The sequence below is a fragment of the Mustelus asterias genome, chromosome 21 (genome assembly GCF_964213995.1).
Source record: "Mustelus asterias chromosome 21, sMusAst1.hap1.1, whole genome shotgun sequence".
Lineage (NCBI taxonomy): Eukaryota > Metazoa > Chordata > Chondrichthyes > Carcharhiniformes > Triakidae > Mustelus > Mustelus asterias.
This window is the reverse complement of record NC_135821.1, coordinates 9,084,070-9,106,768: the sequence shown is the minus strand read 5'-3', so window position 1 is coordinate 9,106,768 and position 22,699 is coordinate 9,084,070. Positions and strand designations below refer to the sequence as shown.

General features: G+C 44.1%; 1 protein-coding gene across 1 annotated transcript in view; it reads right to left on the bottom strand.

Annotated features, from left to right (window-relative positions):
* Positions 1-7,423: 7,423 nt before the first annotated feature.
* LOC144509466 (inositol 1,4,5-triphosphate receptor associated 2-like) overlaps positions 7,424-22,699 on the bottom strand; it is a 137,134-nt gene continuing 121,858 nt past the window's right edge. The window contains exons 13-15 of the mRNA XM_078238376.1: positions 12,732-12,809; positions 11,935-11,991; positions 7,424-7,492 (exon numbers count right to left, since the gene is read on the bottom strand). Of these exons, the coding sequence (XP_078094502.1) occupies positions 7,424-7,492; positions 11,935-11,991; positions 12,732-12,809 (204 nt within the window). The remainder of the gene's footprint in view (positions 7,493-11,934; positions 11,992-12,731; positions 12,810-22,699) is intronic.

The following is a 22,699-nucleotide window of genomic DNA, read 5'->3' as shown; positions in this document are numbered from 1 at the left end:
TTTTGTATCTCTCCCCTCTCACCTTAAACCTATGCCCTCTAGTTTTAGACCCCCCTATCTTCGGGAAAAGAACATAAGAACAGAAGATGTTGACTATCTACCTCATCTATGCCCCTCTATAAGTTCACCCTCAAGCCTCCTATGCTCCAGGGAAAAAAGTCCCAGTCTATCCAGCTTCTCCTTATAATTCAAACCATCAAGTCCCGGTAGCATCCTAGTAAATCTTTTCTGCACTCTTTCTAGTTTAATAATATCCTTTCTATAACAGGGTGACCAGGACTATGCACAGTATTCCAAGTGTGGCCTTACTAATGTCTTGTACAACTTCAACAAGACATCCCAACTCCTGTATTCAATGCTCTGACCAATGAAACCAAGCATGCCGAATGCCTTCTTCACCACTCTGTCCACCTGTGACTCCACTTTCAAGGAGAAATGAACCTGCACTCTTAGATCTCTTGGTTCTATAACTCTCCCCAATGCCCTACCATTAACTGAGTAGGTCTTGTCTCGATTCAATCTAACAAAATGCATCACCTCACATTTATCTAAATAAACTCCATCTGCCATTCATTGGCGCACTGGCCCAATTGATCAAGATCCTGCTGTAATCCTAGATAATCTTCTTCACTGCCCACTGTGCCACCATTCTTGGTCATCTGCAAACTTACTCACCATGCCTCCTAAATTTTCATCCAAACCATTAATATAAATAACAAATAACAGTGGACCCAGCACCGATTCCTGAGGCACACCACTGTTCACAGGCCTCCAGTTTGAAAAAACAACCCTCTACAACCACCCTCCGTCTTCTGTCGTCAAGCCAATTTTGTATCCAATTGGCTACTTCACCCTGGATCCCGTGAGATTTAACCTTATGCAACAACCTACCATGCGGTACCTTGTCAAAGGCCTTGCTAAAGTCCATGTAGACAACATCAACTGCACTGCCCTCATCTACCTTCTTGGTTACCCCTTCAAAAAACTCAATCAAATTCGTGATTCATGATTTTCCACTCACAAAGCCATGCTGGCTGTCCTTAATCAGTCCTTACCTCTCTAAATGTTTGTAGATCCTGTCTCTCAGAATAACGTCTAACAACTTACTCACTACAGACGTTACGCCCACCGGTCTGTTGTTCCCAGTTCACTGGAACGATGGAGGTTGAGGGGCGACCTGATAGAAGTCTGCAAGATTATGAGGGGCATGGACAGAGTGGATAGTCAGAAGCTTTTTCCCAGGGTGGAAGAGTCAATTACCAGGGGGCATAGCTTTAAGTTGCGAGGGGCAAGGTTTAAAGGAGATGTACGAGACAAGTTTTATTACATAGAAAGTGGTGGGTGCCTCGAACTCGCTGCTGGAGGAGGTAGTGGAAGCAAATATGATAGTGAGTTTTAAGGGGCGTCTGGACAAATACATGAATAGGATGGGAATAGAGGGATATGGTCCCTGGAAGGGTAGGGGGTTTTAGTTCAGTCGGGTTCAGTTCTGAGAAATGAGCCCGGTCAGGTCGTCAAAGTTTCGGTTGGGGAACATGTGGCAAATAGTAACCACAACTCTGTTAACTTTAGGATAGTAATGGACAAGGACGAGTGTTGTCCTAAGGGTAGGGTGCTAAATTGGGGGAAGGCTAACTAAAGCCGGATTAGGCAGGAATTGGTGGCCGTTGATTGGGAGAGGCTGTTCTGGGGTAAGTCTACGTCTGGCATGTGGGAGTCTTTTAAGGAACAGTTGATAAGGCTGCAGGATAGGCATGTGCCTGTAAAAAGGAAGGATAGGAAAGGTAGGATTCGAGAGCCGTGGATAACCTAGGAAATTGAGGATCTGATCAAAAAGAAAAGAGAGGCGTACGTTTGGTCCAAGAACTGAAAATAGATGCAGCTCTGGAGGAATACAGAGAGTAGGAAAGAACTCAAACGGGGAGTTAGAAGGGCAAAAAGAGGTCACGAAATGTTGTTGGCAGACAGGATTAACGAGAATCCTAAGGCATTTTATTCATACGTTAGGAACAAAAGAGTTGTCAGGGAAAAAGTCGGACCTCTCAGGGACAAAGGAGGGGAATTATGCTTAGAACCCATGGGAATAGGGGAGATCCTAAATGAATACTTTGCATCGGTATTCACGAAGGAGAGGGACGTGTTATCCGGGAGTGTCTCGGAGGGAGGTGTTGACCCGTTAGAGAAAATCTCCATTACAAAGAAGGAAGTGTTAGGTTTTTTAGGGAACATTAAAACTGACAAATCCCCAGGGCCTGATGGCATCTATCCTAGACTGCTCAGGGAGACAAGAAATGTAATTGCTGGGCCTCTGACGGAAATCTTTGTCTCTTCATTGGACACAGGTGAGGTCCCTGAGGATTGGAGGATAGCGAATGTGGTACCATTATTTCAGAAGGGTAGCAGGGATAACCCGGGCAATTATAGGCCAGTGAGCTTGACGTCTGTGGTAGGGAAGTTGTTGGAGAGGATTCTTAGAGACAGGATGTATGCGCATTTAGAACGGAACAATCTCATTAGTGACAGACAGCATGGTTTTGTAAGAGGGAGGTCGTGCCTCACAAATTTGGTGGAGTTTTTTGAGGAAGTGACAAAAACAGTTGACGAAGGAAGGGCCGTGGATGTCGTCTATATGGATTTCAGTAAGGCATTTGACAAAGTCCCTCATGGCAGGTTGTTTAAGAAGGTAAAGGCTCATGGGATACAAGGAGAGGTGGCTAGATGGGTAGAAAACTGGCTTGGCCACAGGAGACAGAGGGTAACAGTCGAAGGGTCTTTTTCTGGCTGGAGGTCTGTGACCAGTGGTGTTCCGCAGGGACCTCTGCCATTTGTGATGTATATGAGTGATTTGGAAGAAGGTGTAACTGGTGTTATCAGCAAGTTTGCAGATGACACGAAGATGGCTGGACTTGCGGATAGCGATGAACATTGTCGAACAATACAGCAGGATATAGATAGGCTGGAAAATTGGACAGAGAAATGGCAGATGGAAGTTAATCCAGAAAAATGCGAAGTGATGCATTTTGGAAGAACTAATGTAGGGGGGAGTTATACAATAAATGGCAGAGCCATCAAGAGTATAGAAACAAAGAGGGACCTAGGTGTGCAAGTCCACAAATCCTTGAAGGTGGCAGCACACGTCGAGAAGATGGTGAAGAAGGCATATGGTATGCTTGTCTTTATAGGACGGGGTATAGAGTATAAAAGCTGGAGTATGATGTTGCAGCTGTATAGAATGCTGGTTAGGCCATATTTGGAGTACTGCGTCCAGTTCTGGTCGCCACACTACCAGAAGGACGTGGAGGCTTTAGAGAGAGTGCAGAGAAGGTTTACCAGGATGTTGCCTGGTATGGAGGGTCTTAGCTATGAGGAGAGATTGGGTAAACTGGGCTTGTTCTCCCTGGAAAGACGGAGAATGAGGGGAGATCTAATAGAGGTGTACAAACTTATGAAGGGTATAGATAGGCTGAACAGTGGGAAGCTTTTTCCCAGGTCAGAGGTGACGATCACGAGGGGTCACGGGCTCAAGGTGAGAGGGGCGAGGTATAACTCAGATATCAGAGGGACGTTTTTTACACAGAGGGTGGTGGGGGCCTGGAATGCGCTGCCAAGTAGGGTGGTGGAGGCAGACACGCTGGCATCGTTTAAGACTTACCTGGATAGTCACATGAGCAGCCTGGGAATGGAGGGATACAAATGATTGGTCTAGTTGGACCAATGAGCGGCACAGGCTTAGACGGCCGAAGGGCCTGTTTCCTGTGCTGTACTGTTCTTTGGGTAGCATGGTCAGTGCAGACATGGAGGGCCAAAGGACCTGCTGTAATTTTCTTTGTTCTTTTCCCTGCAGCTTAAACAAAGGCACAACATTTGCTACCCTCCAATCTTCAGGCACCTCACCTGTGGTTGTTGATGATTCAAATATCTCTGCTCGGCGACCTGAAATTTCCTCCCTAGCCTCCCACAACGTCCTGAGATACATTTCATCAGGACCCAGGGATTTATCTACCTTGATGCACTTTAAGACTTCCAGCACCTCCTTCTCTGTAATATGTACACTCCTCAAGACATCACTATTTATTTCCCCAAGTTCCCTAACAATCCGTACCTTTCTCAAAATATTCATTTCAGATCTCACCCATCCGAAGTTCCGCATATAGATTAATTCGCATATAAATTACCTTGTTGATCCTTAAGAGGCCCTACTCTCTCCCTAATTTCTCTTTTGCGCTTTATGTATTTGTAGAATCTCTTTGGATTTTCCTTTGCCTTATCTGTCAAAACAATCTCATTTTGATTTGATTTGATTTATTATTGTCACATGTATTAACATACAGTGAAAAGTATTGTTTCTTGCGCGCTATACAGACAAAACATACCGTTCATAGACAAGGAAACAAGAGAGTGCAGAATGTCGTGTTACATGTCCCCTTTTTGCCCTCCTGATTTCTCTCCTAGCTCTACTCTGACAACCTCTGTACTCTTTAAGGGGTCCATGTAGCCCAGCTGGCTGTGCATGTCATATGCCTCCTTTTTTTTGACCAGGGCCTCAATATCCCGAGTCATCCAGGGTTCTCTACTGCTACCAGCCTTGCCCTTCACTGGGGCAGCACGGTGGCACAGTGGTTAACACTGCTGCCTCACAGCGCCAGGGACCTGGGTTCGATTCTTGGCTTGGGTCACTGTCTGTGCACAGTCTGCACGTTCTCCCCGTGTCTGCACGGGTTTCCTCCAGGTGCTCCGGTTTCCTCCCACAATCCAAAAGATGTGCTGATTAGGTGCATTGGCCACGCTGAATTCTCCCTCAGTGTACCCAAACAGGCGCCGGAGTGTGGTGACTAGGGGATTTTCACAGTAACTTCATTGCAGTGTTAATGTAAGCCTACTTGTGACTAATAAACTTTTAAAATAAAGGAATGTGATTACCCTGAACCCTGGTTAACACACTTCCGAAAGCCTCGCACCTGCCAACCGTCTGCCAACAGACTCCCCCAATCAACTTCTGAAAGTTTCTGTCCAATACCCTCAAAATTGGCCTTGCCCCAATTTAGAATTTACCAGCGGGGAGTTTCAAATCTTCATGAGTACAAACGGAGCAAGGCACATCTGCACAGCACCCTACTACCCGTCCTCAAATGGCCTGGCTAAAAGGGCGGTCCAGACATTCAAAGGTGGCATCAAAAACAAAGAACAAAGAACAGTACAGCACAGGAAACAAGCCCTTCGGCCCTCCAAGCCTGTGCCGCTCCCTGGTCCAACTAGACCAATCATTTGTATCCCTCCATTCCCAGGCTGCTCATGTGACTATCCAGGTAAGTCTTAAACGATGTCAGCGTGTCTGCCTCCACCACCCTACTTGGCAGCGCATTCCAGGCCCCCACCACGCTCTGTGTAAAAAACATCCCTCTAATATCTGAGTTATACTTCGCCCCTCTCACCTTGAGCCCGTGACCCCTCGTGATCGTCACTTCTGATCTGGGAAAAAGCTTCCCACCATTCACCCTATCTATCCCCTTCATAATCTTCCACACCTCTATTAGATCTCCCCTCATTCTCCGTCTTTCCAGGGAGAACAAGCCCAGTTTACCCAATCTCTCCTCATAGCTAAGATCCTCCATACCAGGCAACATCCTGGTAAACCTTCTCTGCACTCTCTCTTATGCCTCCACGTCCTTCTGGTAGTGTGGCGACCAGAACTGGACGCAGTACTCCAAATGTGGCCTAACCAGCGTTCTATACAGCTGCAACATCATACTCCAGCTTTTATACTCTATACCCCGTCCGATAAAGGCAAGCATACCATATGCCTTCTTTAACACCTTCTCCACCTGTGTTGCCACCTTCAAGGATTTGTGGACTTGCACACCTAGGTCCCTCAGTGTTTCTATACTCTTGATGGCTCCGCCATTTATTGTATAACTCTTCCCTACATTATTTCTTCCAAAATGCATCACTTCGCATTTATCCGGATTAAATTCCATCTGCCACCTCTCCGCCCAATTTTCCAGCCTATCTATATCCTGCTGTATTGCCCGACAATGCTCATCGCTATCCGCAAGTCCAGCCATCTTCGTGTCATCCGCAAACTTGCTGATAACACCAGTTACACCTTCTTCCAAATCATTTATATATATCACAAATAGCAGAGGTCCCAGTACAGAGCCCTGCGGAACACCACTGGTCATAGGCCTCCAGCCGGAAAAACCACAGGTTCTCTAGAAATGAAGCTCACACATTTCATTTTTAACTGTAGGACAATGCTGCTTTAGGACTATGCTGGAAATAGCCCTAGTGAAGCAATTGATGGGCCAATGCCATCGGACTAGGCTTAGTCTGACATTCCCAAATTTGGCCAGCAACGTTAAGTTAAAAGAAGAAGCCCAGAAAAGGGGCCATGATATTCAGACACTGGAAAGAGACTGCAAATCAGGAGGTACAGTCCACGTGAGGAACTTCAGCAATGGCGCTCCGTGGATTCCGGGAGTTATTCGAGTGAACAGGACTGGTGTCTTACAAGGTAAAAACGAGGTAGACGACCTTAAAGATCACCTCTGTCACAAGGAACCCTCTGCAGAAGCAACTGTTTCTACAGACGTGCCACCATTGGCATCCTTCACACCGGCCTCTGGATGGGAAACTCCGCCCTCTAAAAACTCGAAGAGCCAGTCATCTGGCTAATGAAGATTCTGTCTCGGATGTGGGGAGGCGGCAGACATCCAGTCAGAGGTCGCCACTGAGGATAAGCTCCCTGCAGTGGTTCCTCAACATGGAAGAGGCATTCACCTATCCATTACACGCCCCCGACCAGAGCCTACAAGCTATGGAGAAGAGGCCATGGGCAAGGAGACAAAGAAGGCCCCATCGTCATGTCAGCAAGGAGGAACCCTCGGACTGGGGGGTGAGGGAGGGGTGTGATAACCCCCACGCGGTCCATGGGGAATCACTGAATGATCTCCCTATTGGCCTTGAGTTGGCCTGGTAACAGGCAGTGGCCTGTCCAGCTGGAACTCATTACCTGAGATTTATAAGGCTCTGTGGTCCCAGGCAGGGTCTAATGTGTGTACACCATGATAGTGGTTTTACTTTGCATTCTGTAATAAACCATATTCCTTTCCCATCAGCTTCCTGAGTCAGTACAGATGCATATTAAACTTAAAATAAGTCCAGTTTAATCCATTTAGATGAAATCCAACGCTCAGATAAAACATGAAAAATGTATGTTGTCTTCCTGATCTTGATGGATTAGCAGTGCATTTTCAACATTTTCAAACCTTATTTTAGATAATGAGCACAAATTTGGTTTTTGACCTTCACCGATCTGATTAAAACATCGGTCACGCTAAACATATCTCAAGTGTTTCAGCAGCAAATATATTGGTCCTGCTGTAAAAGAAACAATTTTATTTCAGCTTTTTGTCTGTTTCTTGGATTATTTTACCTTAATGATGTTATTGTATTCATCTACAGTTGATTTCAATTCCTCTGACTGGTTTATTTTCTGTAAAATAATAATAGACAACAGCCTCAGAAACGCAATGCGATAAATTGTCAAAGAAGCTCTATTAGATCTTTTCTATTTTAAAACACTTCAGAATGTTTGAAATCTGCCCAAATCTAATTCTGTTCCTTACCCTACACATTCATACATTGTTCTCTATTCCTTTTTCCCTCATTAATATGTCATGTTCGTATTCTTTTATGCATTTTGCTTTAGAAATATTCCTACAAGCCTCCTGCAGATGCAGTTAACAGTCTTACAATTGATTTAATGGCTTGCAACATGATTGGTAATTAATTACAGTCACAGAAATCTATCCTTCGATCCAAAATTCAGTTTTACAGATTCTTCTCAACATTTCTATTCCCTTACACCAGTAATTTACTTTGGGGGAAAAAAATCAACTTGCAACCAAAACACGGCAAAGTCAGCAAAACAATCACTCTGTGTGCTAGTCCATGCCGGCCTAGGATTCAAACCAAATTAGGCTTTGGGCTCCATTTAAATGCTCTAAGAAATCCTGAGGTGCCTCAGCTCATGTGTTGTGTAGGGCGGGAAATTGACTAGCTCTTATTTGGAGGTCAGGTTTTGAGGAGATTGGGGAGAGGCAATTTGAGTGAAGAGTCCAAATGCACTGGTGGCAGGCTGGAAATTATTTATGGGCTTAAGAAGAGCAAGCTTGTGGTCCACAAAAATTAAAACTGCCCGTTTATTGGGCCTTTTCACAAGAACACCAGATTTTGGAGCTGGAGTCGGCCATTTGGCCTCTTGAACATGCTCTGTCATTCAATAACATCATGACTGATCTGACTGTAACCTTAACTCCACTTTCCTATATGCCGCCATAACACTTGGTTCCCTTGTCGACCAAAAATCAGTCTAACTCAGCCTTAAATATGTTCAATGACTCAGCCCCTGCTGCTCTCTGGGAAAGAAAATACTGAAGTCCCTCTGACAGAAAAAAAAAATCTCATCTCAGTCTTAAATGGGAACCCCCTTACTTTTAAACTGTGACACCTAGCTCAAGATTCCCCTTCATGGGGAAACATCCTCTCAACATCCACCCTGGGGGAGGCATGGTAACACAGTGGTTAGCACTGCTGCCTCACAGCGCCAGGGACCTGGGTTCGATTCCTGGCTTGGGTCACTGTCAGTGTGGAGTTTGCACGTTCTCCCCGTGTCTGCATGGGTTTTCTTCAGGTGCTCCGGTTTCCTCCCAGATTCTGAAAAACGTGCACTGACCCGAACAGGCACCAAACAGTGGCGACTAGGGGAATTTCACAGTAACTTCATTGCAGTGTTAATGTAAGCCTTACTTGTGACTAATAAATAAACTTTAACTTTAACTTTAGAAGTCCCCTCAAGATCTTATTATTTCAATAAGATCACCCATTATTCTTCTAAATTCCAATGGGTGTAGGCCCAATCTGCTCAATTTTTCCTCGTAAGATAATTGATTTGATTTATTATTCTCACATGTATTAACATACAGCAAAAAGTATTGTTTCTTCCGCATTGTACAGACAAAACATACCGTTCATAGAGAAGGAAACGAGAGAGTTCAGAATGTAGTGTTACAGTCATAGCTAGGGTGTAGAGAAAGATCAACTTAATGCAAAGTAAGTCCATTCAAAAGTCTGACTGCAGCAGGGAAGAAGCTGTTCTTGAGTCGGTTGGTACGTGACCTCAGACTTTTGTACCTTTTTCCCGATGGAAGAAGGTGGAAGAGAGAATGTCCGGGGTGTGTGGTGTCCTTAATTATGCTGGCTGCTTTGCCGAGGCAGCGGGAAGTGTAGACAGAGTCAATGGATGGGAGGTTGGTTTGCGTGATGGATTGGGCTACATTCACGACCTTTTGTAGTTCCTTGCGGTCTTGGGCAGAACAGGAGCCATACCAAGCTGTGACACAACCAGAAAGAACGCTTTCTATGGTGCATCTGTAAAAGTTGGTGAGAGTCGTAGTTTCCTTATTCCTTCATCCCATGAATCAGTCGAATGAACCATCTCTATCCTGCTTCAAATGTAATTATATTCTAAATAAGGAGACCAAAACCATATACAGTACACCAGTTGCAGGTCCCGTACAGCTGTAGCAACACTTCCCTACTCTTATATTGGAATTCCCCTGCAACAACATTCCATTTAAAAAATGGAAAAAAATGGAAAAATGTAAAAAAAAGGGGATTAGCGGGTAGGGCCTGGGTGGGATTGTGGTCAGTGCAGACTCGATGGGCCGAATGGCCTCCTTCTGCACTGTAGGGTTTCTATGATTCTATGATTTGCCCTTCTAATCACTTGTTGTACCAGCATACTAACTTTTTGTGATTCGTGTACAAGGACACTTCAATCAACCCTGGTTCAATGAAGAGTGCAGGAGGGCATGCCAGGAGCAGAACCAAGTATATCTAAAAACGAGGTGTCAAATTAGTTGGGGTCATACCTAGTACAAAGGAAGATGCCAGTCCATGTACCAATGTAACAGATGCATTGCAGCATCTCACCAAGCCTCCTTTGATTTGATTTGTCAAATATATTGGTATACAGTGAACAATATTGTTTCTTGCGTGCTATACAGACAAAGCATACCGTACATAGGGGAAAAGGAAAGGAAAGGGTGCAGAATATAGTGTTACAGTCATAGCTAAGGTGTAGAGAAAGATCAACTTAATATAAGGTAGGTCCATTCAAACATCTGATGGCAGCAGGGAGATAGCAACAACTACCACCTAGAAAAACAAGGACAGCAGATGCATGGGAACACCACCACCTTCAAGTTCTCCAAGCTACACACCATCCTGACTTGGAACTATCTCACCCATTCTTTTATTATTGCTGGGTCAACATCCTGAAACCCACTTTCTAACGGCACTGCGGGCGTACCTGTACCACTTGGGCTGCAGAGTTCAAGAAATCATAGAAATCATAGAAACCCTACAGTACAGAAAGAGGCCATTCAGCCCATCGAGTCTGCACCGACCACAATCCCACCCAGGCCCTACCCCCACATCCCTACATATTTACCCACTAATCCCTCTAACCTACACATCCCACAGTCCAAAGATGTGCAGATTAGGTTGATTGGCCATGCTAAATTGCCCCTAGTGTCAGGGTGATGCAGGGTAAATACGTGGAGTTACGGGGATAGGGCCTGGGTGGGATTGTTGTCGGTGCAGGCTCGATGGGCCAAATAACCTCCTTCTGCATTGTAGGGATTACATGATTCTATTCTATGATCCCTCTATACTATAGCATTCTGCAGTCCCTCTCCATTTAAATAATACACATTATACTCCATCTGCCATACTTTTTCCCATTAACCTGACCTATCTAAATTTCTTTGTAGACTATTTACCTCCTCTTGACAACTTTTCTACCTATCCTTGTGTCATCAGCAAATTTAGCTACCATACATTTGATCCCTTCATCCAAGTTATTGGTACAGATTGTAAATGGAGCCCAAGTACTGATTCCTTTGGTACTCCAATAGGTACAGCAGGACAATCAGATAATTGTTCATTTATCCCTATTCTCTGCTTCCTATTAACTAATCAATCTTCTATCACCTCTACAACATGAGTTATTATTTCGTGTAGTAAGCTTTGATATGGGACCGCATCAAATGCCTTTTGGAGATCCAAGTCCACCACATCCACAGATTCCCCTCTACCTACCTTGCTTGTTATTTCCTCAAAGAACTCTCATTTATCAAATGCAATCTCCTTTTCATAAAACCATGCTGACCCTGCCTGATTGTATTATGATTTTCCTATGGTGCTGCTATTACCTCCTAAATAATGGATTCTAACATTTTCCCTTTGACAGATTTAGGCTACCTGGCCTATAGTTTCCTGCTTTTTGTCTTCTTCCTTTCTTGAATAGAAGTGCAACATTTGAGATTTTCCAATCTACTGGGACTTTTCCAGAATTTAGGGAATTTTGAAAAATCACAACTGATGCATTTACTATCTCTGCAGCCACTTCTTTTATTGACCAGCCTCCAACAATCTCCTTAAAAGTCCTATGGTTAGGCCATTTAAGATATAATACAACTAGGCAAAGCATACAGACAAAATTTCTATCCATTTTTACCTTAATTTCTCATTTGAGGTCCTACAATTGGCACAGAATGTCAATTTGCAGGCCCAAGGAAACTAATGCCTGTTGCAAACAGGTGCCCCAGATAACTAAAATCCATTCATTGAAATATTTCACCTGTCAGATATCTGGTCTAGATTGAGTACAGCACCTCACAACATGACATGCTAAAGCTACGTTCATCTTCTGGATATAAAACAGGTAACCACCAATATATTGATTTTCTGAAATCTGTTTCCAGTTATTAATAAACTTAGTCAATATCTACTTTAGGAAACCTGATATAATTAGTAACCAATGAGAGTGTACATTAGTGTGTAACAAGTACATGTCATTTTTACACCCACCTCAGTTAATAAGACATCCTTAACAGAAATTAGTCTCTTGGCTTCGTACATCTGGTTCTTAAAAGCAAGAACATCAACATTTTAGATATTCATACTCTCTAGCAGTGTCTTCTGGCAAAAAATTGAATTATATTATAGTTGAGTTTCCATGGGCTTTCTCCTTATCATTTATTACAACACTCCAAATGGAGTGTTAGCACCAGTTTCATGATTCTTCCAAAGTTATGGACAATTGGGAGATCCTGCCCCCCTCCCTCACCTATCCCCCACAAACAAGTTCAACCCATATATTTGTAAAGGATATGGGACAATGGCTTATTTTTCAGTTTTGGCAGTTAAAAATATGATTTGATTCAGTTGATACTGTGAAATCCTAAATCAGCAGTGAATAAAAAGTGCATTCAGTAATTAATTATAACCACACAAACAAACTCAATCTGCTGAACTGGTTAGTCTCAGCAAGGGCAGCACAATAATATTACAGTTGACCTCAGTTTCTTTTCCAGGGAAGATAATAAAAACCAGCAGAAAAAGGTTCTCAGTCCCAGCTGGTGCTCGGCAACCATTTTTGGACGTGCACAAATGTGATCATACAGTTGTAACAGGATCGGGCTTTGCTTTGACACCTTCATAATTACACCACACAGGGCATCACAATCCTGTCCTCACCTAATATTTATACTTCTAGCAAGGATCACCAGAGGAACTGCAGAACACTGAAGTGAAATGGCAATGCACTATAGTGGCTTCCTGACTTACCGTCTTTTTGCACTTTTTCTAGTACTGTAGTAACATACCTTCAGTTCAGCCTTCTCTGATACTAGCTCCTCATTTCTCCATTGTGCATAGTTTTTCTCGGCTGTTAATTTTCCATTCTGCATTACATGCAAGAAAAGCATAACCTTACTTTTTAAATATATCAATGTTATTCCATATTTCAACCTCAGATCATTACATCTATTTTATTCAAATTCTCATTATTTTACTGATGAGGAACAGGAAACAAGGGAGTGGTGGTCAATGGATGTTTATCAGACTGGAGAAAGATTTGTACTGGAGTTCCCCAGGGGTCGGTGTTGGGACTCTTATTCTTCCTGATACATATTAAAGGACTTAGATCTTGGTATACAGGATACAATTTCAAAATTTGGGGAAGATACAAAACTTGGAAGCTTTGTGATGAGGGTAATGTAGAACTTCAAAAGGTCTTAAGACGAGGTCAGTAGAATGGGAAAACAATTGGCAGATGAAGTTCAGTGCAGAAGTGTATACAGTGATTCATTTTTGTAGGTATAAAGTGGAAAGACAATATGAAGGGTACAAATATAAAGAGAATGTAGGCGCAGAGGATTTGGTTGCATAAGTGGCAGGACAGGTTGCATAGAAACTAGAAGCAGGAGGAGGCCATTCAGCCCTTCAAGCCTGCTCCACCATTCATCTTGATCATGGCTGATCATCGAATTCAATATCCTGATCCCTCTTTCTCCCATATCCTTTGATCCCTTTAGCCCCAAGAGCTATATCTAATTTCTTCTTGAAATCAGAAACATTTTGGCCTAACTACTTTCTGTGGTAGTGAATCCCACACATTCACCACCCTCTGGGTGAAGAAATTTTTCCTTGCCTCAGTTCTAAAAGGTTTACCCCTTATCCTCAAACTATGACCCCTAGTTCTGGACTCCCCCACCATTGGGAACATTCTTTCTGTATCTACCCTGTCTAACCCTGTTAGAATTTTATAAGTTTCTATGAGATCACCTCTCTCTCTTCTAAACTCCAGTGAATATAATCCTAACCGACTTAGTCTCTTCTCATATGACAGACCTGCCAACCCAGGAATCAGCCTGGTAAACCTTCACTGTACTCCCTCGATAGCAAGGACATCCTTCCTCAGATAAGGACACCAAAGTCTGAGGTCACGTGCTAACCGACTCAAGAACAGCTTCTTCACTGCTGCCATCAGACTTTTGAATGGACCGACCTTGCATTAAGTTGATCATTCTCTACACCCTAGCTATGTCTGTAGCACTACATTCTGCACTCTCTCGTTTCCTTCTCTATGAACAGTATGCTTTGTCTGTATAGTGCGCAAGAAACAATACTTTCCACTGTATACTAATATATGTGACAATAATAAATCAAATCAAAACTGCACACAATACTCCAGGAATGGCCTCACCAATGCCCTATACAATTACAACAAAACATCCCTATCCCTATACTCAAATATTCTCGCTAATGGAAACATCCTTTCTGAATCTACCCTAACACCTTTAGAATATTGTAAGTTTCAATGAGATTCCCTCTCACTCTTCTAAACTCCAATGAATAAATCCCAACAGACTTAGTCTCTCCTCATATGACAGACTTGCCATCCCAGGAATCAGCCTGGTAAACCTTTGCTGTACTCTCTCTATAGCAAGGACATCCTTCCTCAGATGAGGGCACTAAAACTGCACACAATACTCCTGGTGTGGCCTCACCAATGCCCTATACAATTGCAGTAAAACATCCCTATTCCGAGATTCAAATCCTCTCATTATGAACGTCAACATACCATTTGCCTTCTTTACTGCCTGCTGTACCTGCACGCTTACTTTCAGCGACTGATGCACGAGGACTCCAAGAACTCGATGAGTATCCACCTCTCTCAATTTACACCCGTTCAAGTAATAATCTGTCTTCCTATTACTGCTACCAAAGTGGATAACCTCACATTTATCCACATTATACTGCATCTGCCATGCAGATGCCCACACACTCAGCCTGTCATGCTGAAGAGTCTCTGCATCCTCCTCACAGTTCACCCTCCCACCCAACTTTGTATCATCTGCAAATTTGGGGATAATACATTCAGTTCCCTCTTCCAAATCATTAATACATAATTTGAACAGTTGGGGTCTGACTTTGTCCGATTATACCACTGCCTTCCAAATGGTTGAGATAGCAGTTAATAAAACATACAGTTACTAAGACTTAATTAGTTGGGGCATAGACTACAATTGTTGAAAACACTATTTCAGCCTCAACTGGAGTACTGCATCCAGTTCGGGGCATCACACTTTAGGAAAGATATAAAGGCATCATAGAGCGTGTTGAAGAGATTTAAGAGAACAGTGCCAGAGATGATTGCATAAGCTTCTCTGGATATGTGAAGAGGACATGGTGGCACAGTGATTCACACTGCTGCCTTACAGCGCCAGGGACCCAGATTCAATTCCCGGATTGGGTCACTGCCTGTGCGGAGTCTCCACATTTTCCATGTCTACGTGGGTTTCCTCTGGGTGCAGCGGTTTCCTCCCACAGTCTGAAAGATGTGCTGGTTAGATGCAACTAGGGGACTTTCACAGTAATTTCACTGCAGTGTTAATGTTACCTACTTGTGACGCTAATTAAACTTTAAAAGACTGAAAACAAATATAAGTCCCTTACAGTTAGAATCAGGTGAATTCATAATGGGCAACAAAGAGATGGCCAACCAGCTGCACAAATACCTTGGATCTGTCTTCACTAAGGAGGACACAAATAACCTTCCAGAAATACTAGGGGACAGGGGTCTAGCATGAAGGAGGAACTGAAGGAAATCCATATTAGTCAGGAAATTGTATTGGGGAAGTTGCTGGCGTTAAAACCCAATAAGTCCCCAAGGCCTGATGCTCTGCATCCCAGATCCTTAAGGAAGAGGCCCTAGAAATAGCAGATGCATTGGTGATCATTTTTCAGCATTCTATAAACGCTGGAAGATTCCAATGGATTGGAGTGTAGCTAATGTAACCCCACTTTTTAAAAAAAGGAGAGAAATGGGAAATTATAGACCGGTTATTCTTGACATCAGTGGTAGAGAAAATGCTGGAATCATTAAAGATGTAATAACTAAACATCCGGAAAGCATGACAGGATCGGTCCAAATCAGCATGGATTCACTAAAGGGAGGTTGTGCTTGACAAATCTTCTGGAATTTTTGAGGATGTGACCAGTGAAGTACACAAGGGTGAACCCGTGGATGTTGTGTATCTGGACTTTCAAAAGGCTTTTGACAAGATCCAACACAAGAGATTAGTGAGCAAAATTAAAGCTCATGGTATTGGGGTTAATTGATTGACGTGGTTGGCAGACAGGAAGCAGGGTGGGGATAAACGGGTCCTTTTCAGAGTAGCAGGCAGTGACTAGTGGGGTACCGCAGGGTTCAGTGCTGGTACCCCAGCTGTTCACAATATACATTAATGATTTGGACAAAGGAATTGAATGCAATATCCCCAAATTTGCAGGCAACACTAAGCTGCATGGCAGCGTGTGCTGTGAGGAGGATGCTAAGAGGCTGCAGGGTGACTTGGACAGGCTGACTGATTGGGCAAATACTTGGCAAATGCAATATAATGTGGATAAATGTGAGGTTATCCACGTTGGTGGCAAAAACAGGATGGAAGATTATTATCCGAATGGTGGCAATTTAAGAAAAGGGGAAGTGCAGCGTGATCTGGATATCATGGTGGAACAGTAACTGAAGGTTGGCATGCAGACAGTGAGAAAAGCTAATGGCATGCTGGCCTTCGTAGCAAGAGGATTTGAGTACAGGAGTAGGGAAGTCTCGCTGCAGTTACACAGGGGCCTTGTGAAGGCCACATCTTGAGTAGTATAGGAGTAGGGATGCCTTGCTGCAGTTATACAGGGGCCTTGGTGAGGCCACACCTTGAGTATTGCATGCAGTTTTGGTCTCCTGGTCTGAGGAAGAACATTTATGCTATTCAGAGAGTCCAGCAAAGGCTCACCAGACTGATTCCCAGAATGGCAGGACTGACATATGAAGAAAAACTGGATCGACTGGGCTTGTACTCACTGGAATTTAGAAGAATGAGAGGGCATCTCATAGAAACATACAAAATCCTGATGGAGCTGCACAGACTAGATGCAGGAAAAATGTTCCCGATGTTGAGGAAGTGCAGAGGTAGGGGTCACATTCTAAGAATAAAGGATAAGCAATTCAGGACTGAGGTGAGGGAGAACTTCTTCATAGAGCGTTGTGAACCTATAGAATTCTCTACCACAGAAAGCTGTTGGGGCCAGTTCATTACATATGTTAAAGAGAGAGCTGGATGTGGCCCACATGGCTAAAGAGATCAAGGGGTATGGAAAGAAAGCAGGAGTGCGTTACTGAAAGTGCATGATCAGCTATGGTCATATTGAATGGTGGTGCAGGCTCAAAGGGCCGAATGGCCTGCTCCTGTACCTATTTTCTCTGTTTCTGTTTCTCTGAGGAAATTCAGTTACATGGTTGGATTGATGTGGCTGTCCTGGCTTGAGACAATTCACACCTCTTTAATCTGTGATTATCCCTCTCTGTACTCTGTGGAGGAAAGGATATGTCAGGAGATTCTGGATATGTGCAGAAAAAATAGGGTTGTTGTAGTGGGGGACTTTAATTTCCCTGGTATAGACTGGAAAGTGCTTAGAGCTGGGGTTCCGGACGGGGAGGAATTTGTAAAAGGCATACTGGAAGGTTCTTTGGAACAGTATGTAGATAGCCCGACTAGAGAGTGGGCTATACTGGACCTAGTTCTGGGAAATGAGCCCGGTCAGGTCGTCAAAATTTCGGTAGGGGAACATGTGGCAAATAGTGACCACAACTCTGTTAACTTTAGGATAGTAATGGACAAGGATGAGTGCTGTTCTACGGGCAGGGTGCTAAATTGGGGGAAGGCTAACTATAGCCGGATTAGGCAGGAATTGGCGGACGTTGATTGGGAGAAGATGTTCGAGGGTAAATCCACGTCTGGCATGTGGGAGTCTTTTAAGGAACAATTGATAAGGCTGCAGGATAGGCATGTGCCTGTAAAAAGGAAAGATAGGAAAGGTAGGATTCGAGAGCCGTGGATAACCAGGGAAATTGAGGATCTGATTAAAATGAAAAGAGAGGCGTACGTTAAGTCCAGGCAACTGAAAACAGATGGAGCTCTGGAGGAATACAGAGTAGGAAAGAACTCAAACAGGGAGTTAGAAGGGCAAAAAGAGGTCACGAGATGTTCTTGGCAGGCAGGATTAAGGAGAATCCTAAGGCATTCTATTCATACGTTAGGAACAAAAGAGTTGTCAGGGAGAAAATCGGACCTCTCAGGGACAAAGGAGGGGAATTATGCTTCGAACCCAAGGGAATAGGGGAGATCCTAAATGAATACTTTGCATCGGTATTCACGAAGGAGAGGGACGTGTTATCCGGGAGTGTCTTGGAGAGAGGTGTTGACCCGTTAAAGAAAATCTCCATTACAAGGGAGGAAGTGTTAGGTTTTTTAGGGAACATTAAAACTGACAAAGCCCCAGGGCCTGATGGCATCTATCCTAGAATGCTCAGGGAGACGAGAGATGAAATTGCTGGGCCTCTGACGGAAATCTTTGTCGCTTCTTTGGACACAGGTGAGGTCCCTGAGGATTGGAGGATAGCGAATGTGGTCCCGTTGTTTAAGAAGGGTAGCAGGGATAACCCAGGAAATTATAGGCCGGTGAGGTTGACGTCCATGGTAGGGAAGTTCTTGGAGAGGATTCTTAGAGACAGGATGTATATGCATTTAGAACGGAACAATCTCATTAGTGACAGACAGCATGGTTTTGTAAGAGGGAGGTCGTGCCTTACAAATTTGGTGGAGTTTTTGGAGGAAGTGACAAAATGGTTGACGAAGGAAGGGCCGTGGATTTCGTCTATATGGATTTCAGTAAGGCATTTGACAAATTCCCACATGGCAGGTTGGTTAAAAAGGTTAAGGCTCATGGGATACAAGGAGAAGTGGCTAGATGGGTGGAGAACTGGCTTGGCCATAGGAGACAGAGGGTAGCGGTCGAAGGGTCTTTTTCAGGCTGGAGGTCTGTGACCAGTGGTGTTCCGCAGGGCTCTGTACTGGGTCCTCAGCTATTTGTGATATATATAAATGATTTGGAAGAAGGTGTTATCAGCAGGTTTGTGGATGACACGAAGATGGCTGGACTTGTGGATAGTGATGAGCATTGTCGGACAATACAGCAGGATATAGATAGGCTGGAAAATTGGGCGGAGAGGTGGCAGATGGAATTTAATCCGGATAAATCCGAAGTGATGCATTTTGGAAGAAATAATGTAGGGAGGAGTTATACAATACATTGCAGAGCCATCAAGAATATAGAAACACAGAGGGACCTAGGTGTGCAAATCCACAAATCCTTGAAGGTGGCAACACAGGTGGAGAAGAAGGCATATGGTATGCTTGCCTTTATAGGACGGGGTATAGAGTATAAAAGCTGGAGTCTGATGATGCAGCTGTATAGAACGCTGGTTAGGCCACATTTGGAGTACTACGTCCAGTTTTGGTCGCCACACTACCAGAAGGACGTGGAGGCGTTAGCGAGAGTGCAGAGAAGGTTTACCAGAATGTTGCCTGGTATGGAGGGTCTTAACTATGAGGAGAGATTGGGTAAACTGGGCTTGTTCTCCCTGGAAAGACGGAGAATGAGGGGAGATCTAATAGAGGTGTACAAGATTATGAAGGAGATAGATAGGGTGAACAGTGGGAAGCTTTTTCCCAGATCAGAAGTGACGATCACGAGGGGTCACGGGCTCAAGGTGAGAGGGGCGAAGTATAACTCAGATATTAGAGGGATGTTTTTTACACAGAGCGTGGTGGGGGCCTGGAATGCGCTGTTAAGTAGGGTGGTGGAGGCAGACACGCTGACATCGTTTAAGACTTACCTGGATAGTCACATGAGCAGCCTGGGAATGGAGGGATACAAACAATTGGTCTAGTTGGACCAAGGAGCGGCACAGGCTTGGAGGGCCGAAGGGCCTGTTTCCTGTGCTGTACTGTTCTTCGTTCTTTGTACTCGCATTGTCGGTACCTGTAAAGACTCGCATTATCTTGCAATTGAGTCTCTGTCGATATATGCTGTGTTTGTGAAACCTACCTCTCCACTCACCTGATGAAGGAGCAGCGCTCCAAAAGCTCGTGATACCAAATAAACCTGTTGGATTTTAACCTGATGTTGTGAGACTTCTTACTATGGTTGGATTGGAGAAGTTGGGAATATTTTCACAGCGAGCAATGATCGGGTAGCTACTATCCCGAGAAATCCGTTAATGGGTTTTCTACTAATGTCCACGGCAAGCCAAAACCTTCACTGGTCAATATACATATTGAAATTCCTAAAGTTCTACATGCAATAGGATTGGCATCAACAGCAAAATAGGGCCCAAGCCCCTTGCTCACCATTCAAACTTGACACTGAAATAGGATACAACAAAGCTATTTATTCTGCGGGACAATGGCTACCCAAAGAGTCCATTGTTTGCTATGGATAGCACACATGAATGGGCATAAGGCTGCCATTTTCAGATGAGAAATGCCCGGACTATCACAAATAACATTGGAAGGGTATGGTGGCTCAAAAACTACACCAACAGATTAAGATAGCCATTTCACACTGCTAATATGATCAGCTTTGATCCCCTTATCTAACGAAGAACTATGGAAAAGTTATGCACAGAAGGAGGCCATTTGGCCCACCTGGCCCATGCCAGCATGAGGACACCCAGGTGCCCTTTCTAATCCCAACTTTCTGCACCCAGCCCATAGCCCAGTAGCTAACAGCACTTAAGGTGCAGATCCAAGTACTTTTTAAAAGAGTTTAGGGTCTCTGCCTCCACCACCAACTCAGGCAGTGAATTCTCGACACCCACTATCCTCTGTGTAAAAAAGTTCTTCCTCATGTCCACTCAACACCTTTTGCCACTTATCTTGAATCTATGTCACCCTGGTTCTAGAATTCTCCTCCAAGGGAAACAATTTTATCCTATCCACTCATTCTCTTTCCTTCATAATTTTGTACTCCTCAATCAAGTCATCCCACAGACTTCTTTGTTCCAAGGAAAATAGGGGAGGTGGTGGCATAGTGATCTTAGAAATCTTAGAATCTTAGAAACCCTACAGCACAGAAAGAGGCCATTCGGCCCATCGAGTCTGCACCGACCACAATCCCACCCAGGCCCCACCCCCATATCCCTACATATTTACCCACTAATCCCTCTAACCTACACATCTCAGGACACTAAGGAGCAATTTTAGCATGGCCAATCAACCTAACCCGCACATCTTTGGACTGTGGGAGGAAACCGGAGCACCCGGACGAAACCCATGCAGACACGAGGAGAATGTGCAAACTCCACACAGACAGTGACCCAAGCCAGGAATCGAACCCAGGTCCCTGGAGCTGTGAAGCAGCAGTGCTAACCACTGAGCTACCGTGCCGCCCGTGATATCGTCACGAGCCTCGTAATCCAGAAACCCATGTTCGAATCCCTCTATGGCAGATGGTGAAATTTTAATTCATTAAAAATCTGAAATTAGCAGTCTAATGATGACTACAAAATCATTGTCGATTGTCATAAAAAGCCTAGTTCACTAATGTCCTTTCGGGAAGGAAATCCGTCAGCTTTACCTGGCCTACATGTGACTCCAGATCCACAGCAATGTTGTTAACACTTAAATGCCTCAGGTATGGGCAATAAATGCTGGCCCAGCCAGAGTCTCCCACATCCCATCAACGAATATTAAAGAAAACTCCAACCTATCCAATCTCTCCTCTTAGCTCGACTTTTCTAGCCCCAACAGCATTCTTGTAAACCTCCTCTGCATTCTCTCCTGAGTACGTACTGACACTGGAGGCATTCCAGAGAAGGCTTTTCTCTAGGTTGAACCCAGGTATTTGAGTAGGTTGAGCCTGTACTCATTAAGGTTCAGAAGAATGAGAGGTGACTTTATTGAAACATATAGGATTCTCAGGGGCTTGACAGGGTAAATGCTGGGTGGTTTTTTTTCCCCCTCTGGGACTAGAGGGTATAATCTCAGAGTAAGGGGTTATAGACAGAGATGAGGAGGAATTTCTTTCCTCAGAGGGTAGTGAATCTTGGAATTCTTTACCATAGAAGGATGTAGAGGTTGGGTTATTAAGAAAGTTCAAGGCTGAGATAGACAGATTTTTAATCAGTCAAGGGAATTAAGGGTTATGGGGATAAGGCAGGAAAGTGGAGTTGAGGATTATCATATCAGATCAGTCATGATCTACTGAATGGCAGAGCAGACTCAACAGGCCAAATGGACTACTTCTACTCCTACATCCTTTGGTCTGATGGCTGGAGAGAGTGACACAGGTTGACGGGACTGCTGCCTGAACTTTCAAACCCGTCAGCTGACAGAGGGCCGGCAGGAAATTCAAAGGGTAACTCATTTGTGCATAATTAATGAGGTTTCAAGTGCAAAATCTGGTGCGGAATTCCGCAATTCTAGCCAGTGGGAAAGGCGCTACCAAAACTGTCCGCCACAGCACTTGGCCTCAAAAACAGAGAATTCCACCCTATGTGTTATTTGGACTACTATCGTGATATTGTCAGTAGACTAGTAATCCAGAGATCCAGGGTAATGCTCTTGGGACCAGTGATCAAATCCCACCACAGCAAATGGTGAAATTTGAATTCAGGAAAAAAAGTCTAACGATGACCATGAAACTATTGCTGATTATCGTTAAAAACCCACTTTGTTCACGAATGTCCATTAACGAAGGAAATCTGTTGTCCTTACCTGGTCTGGTATACATGTGATTCCAGACCCACAAAATGTGATTGGCTCTCAAAAATGCCCTCTGAAATGGACTAGCAAAGCACTCAGTTCATGGGCCATTAGGGATGGGCAATAAGTGCTGACTCAGGCAGCAACGCCCACATATCCTAAATGAATATATGCACCCTCACCTC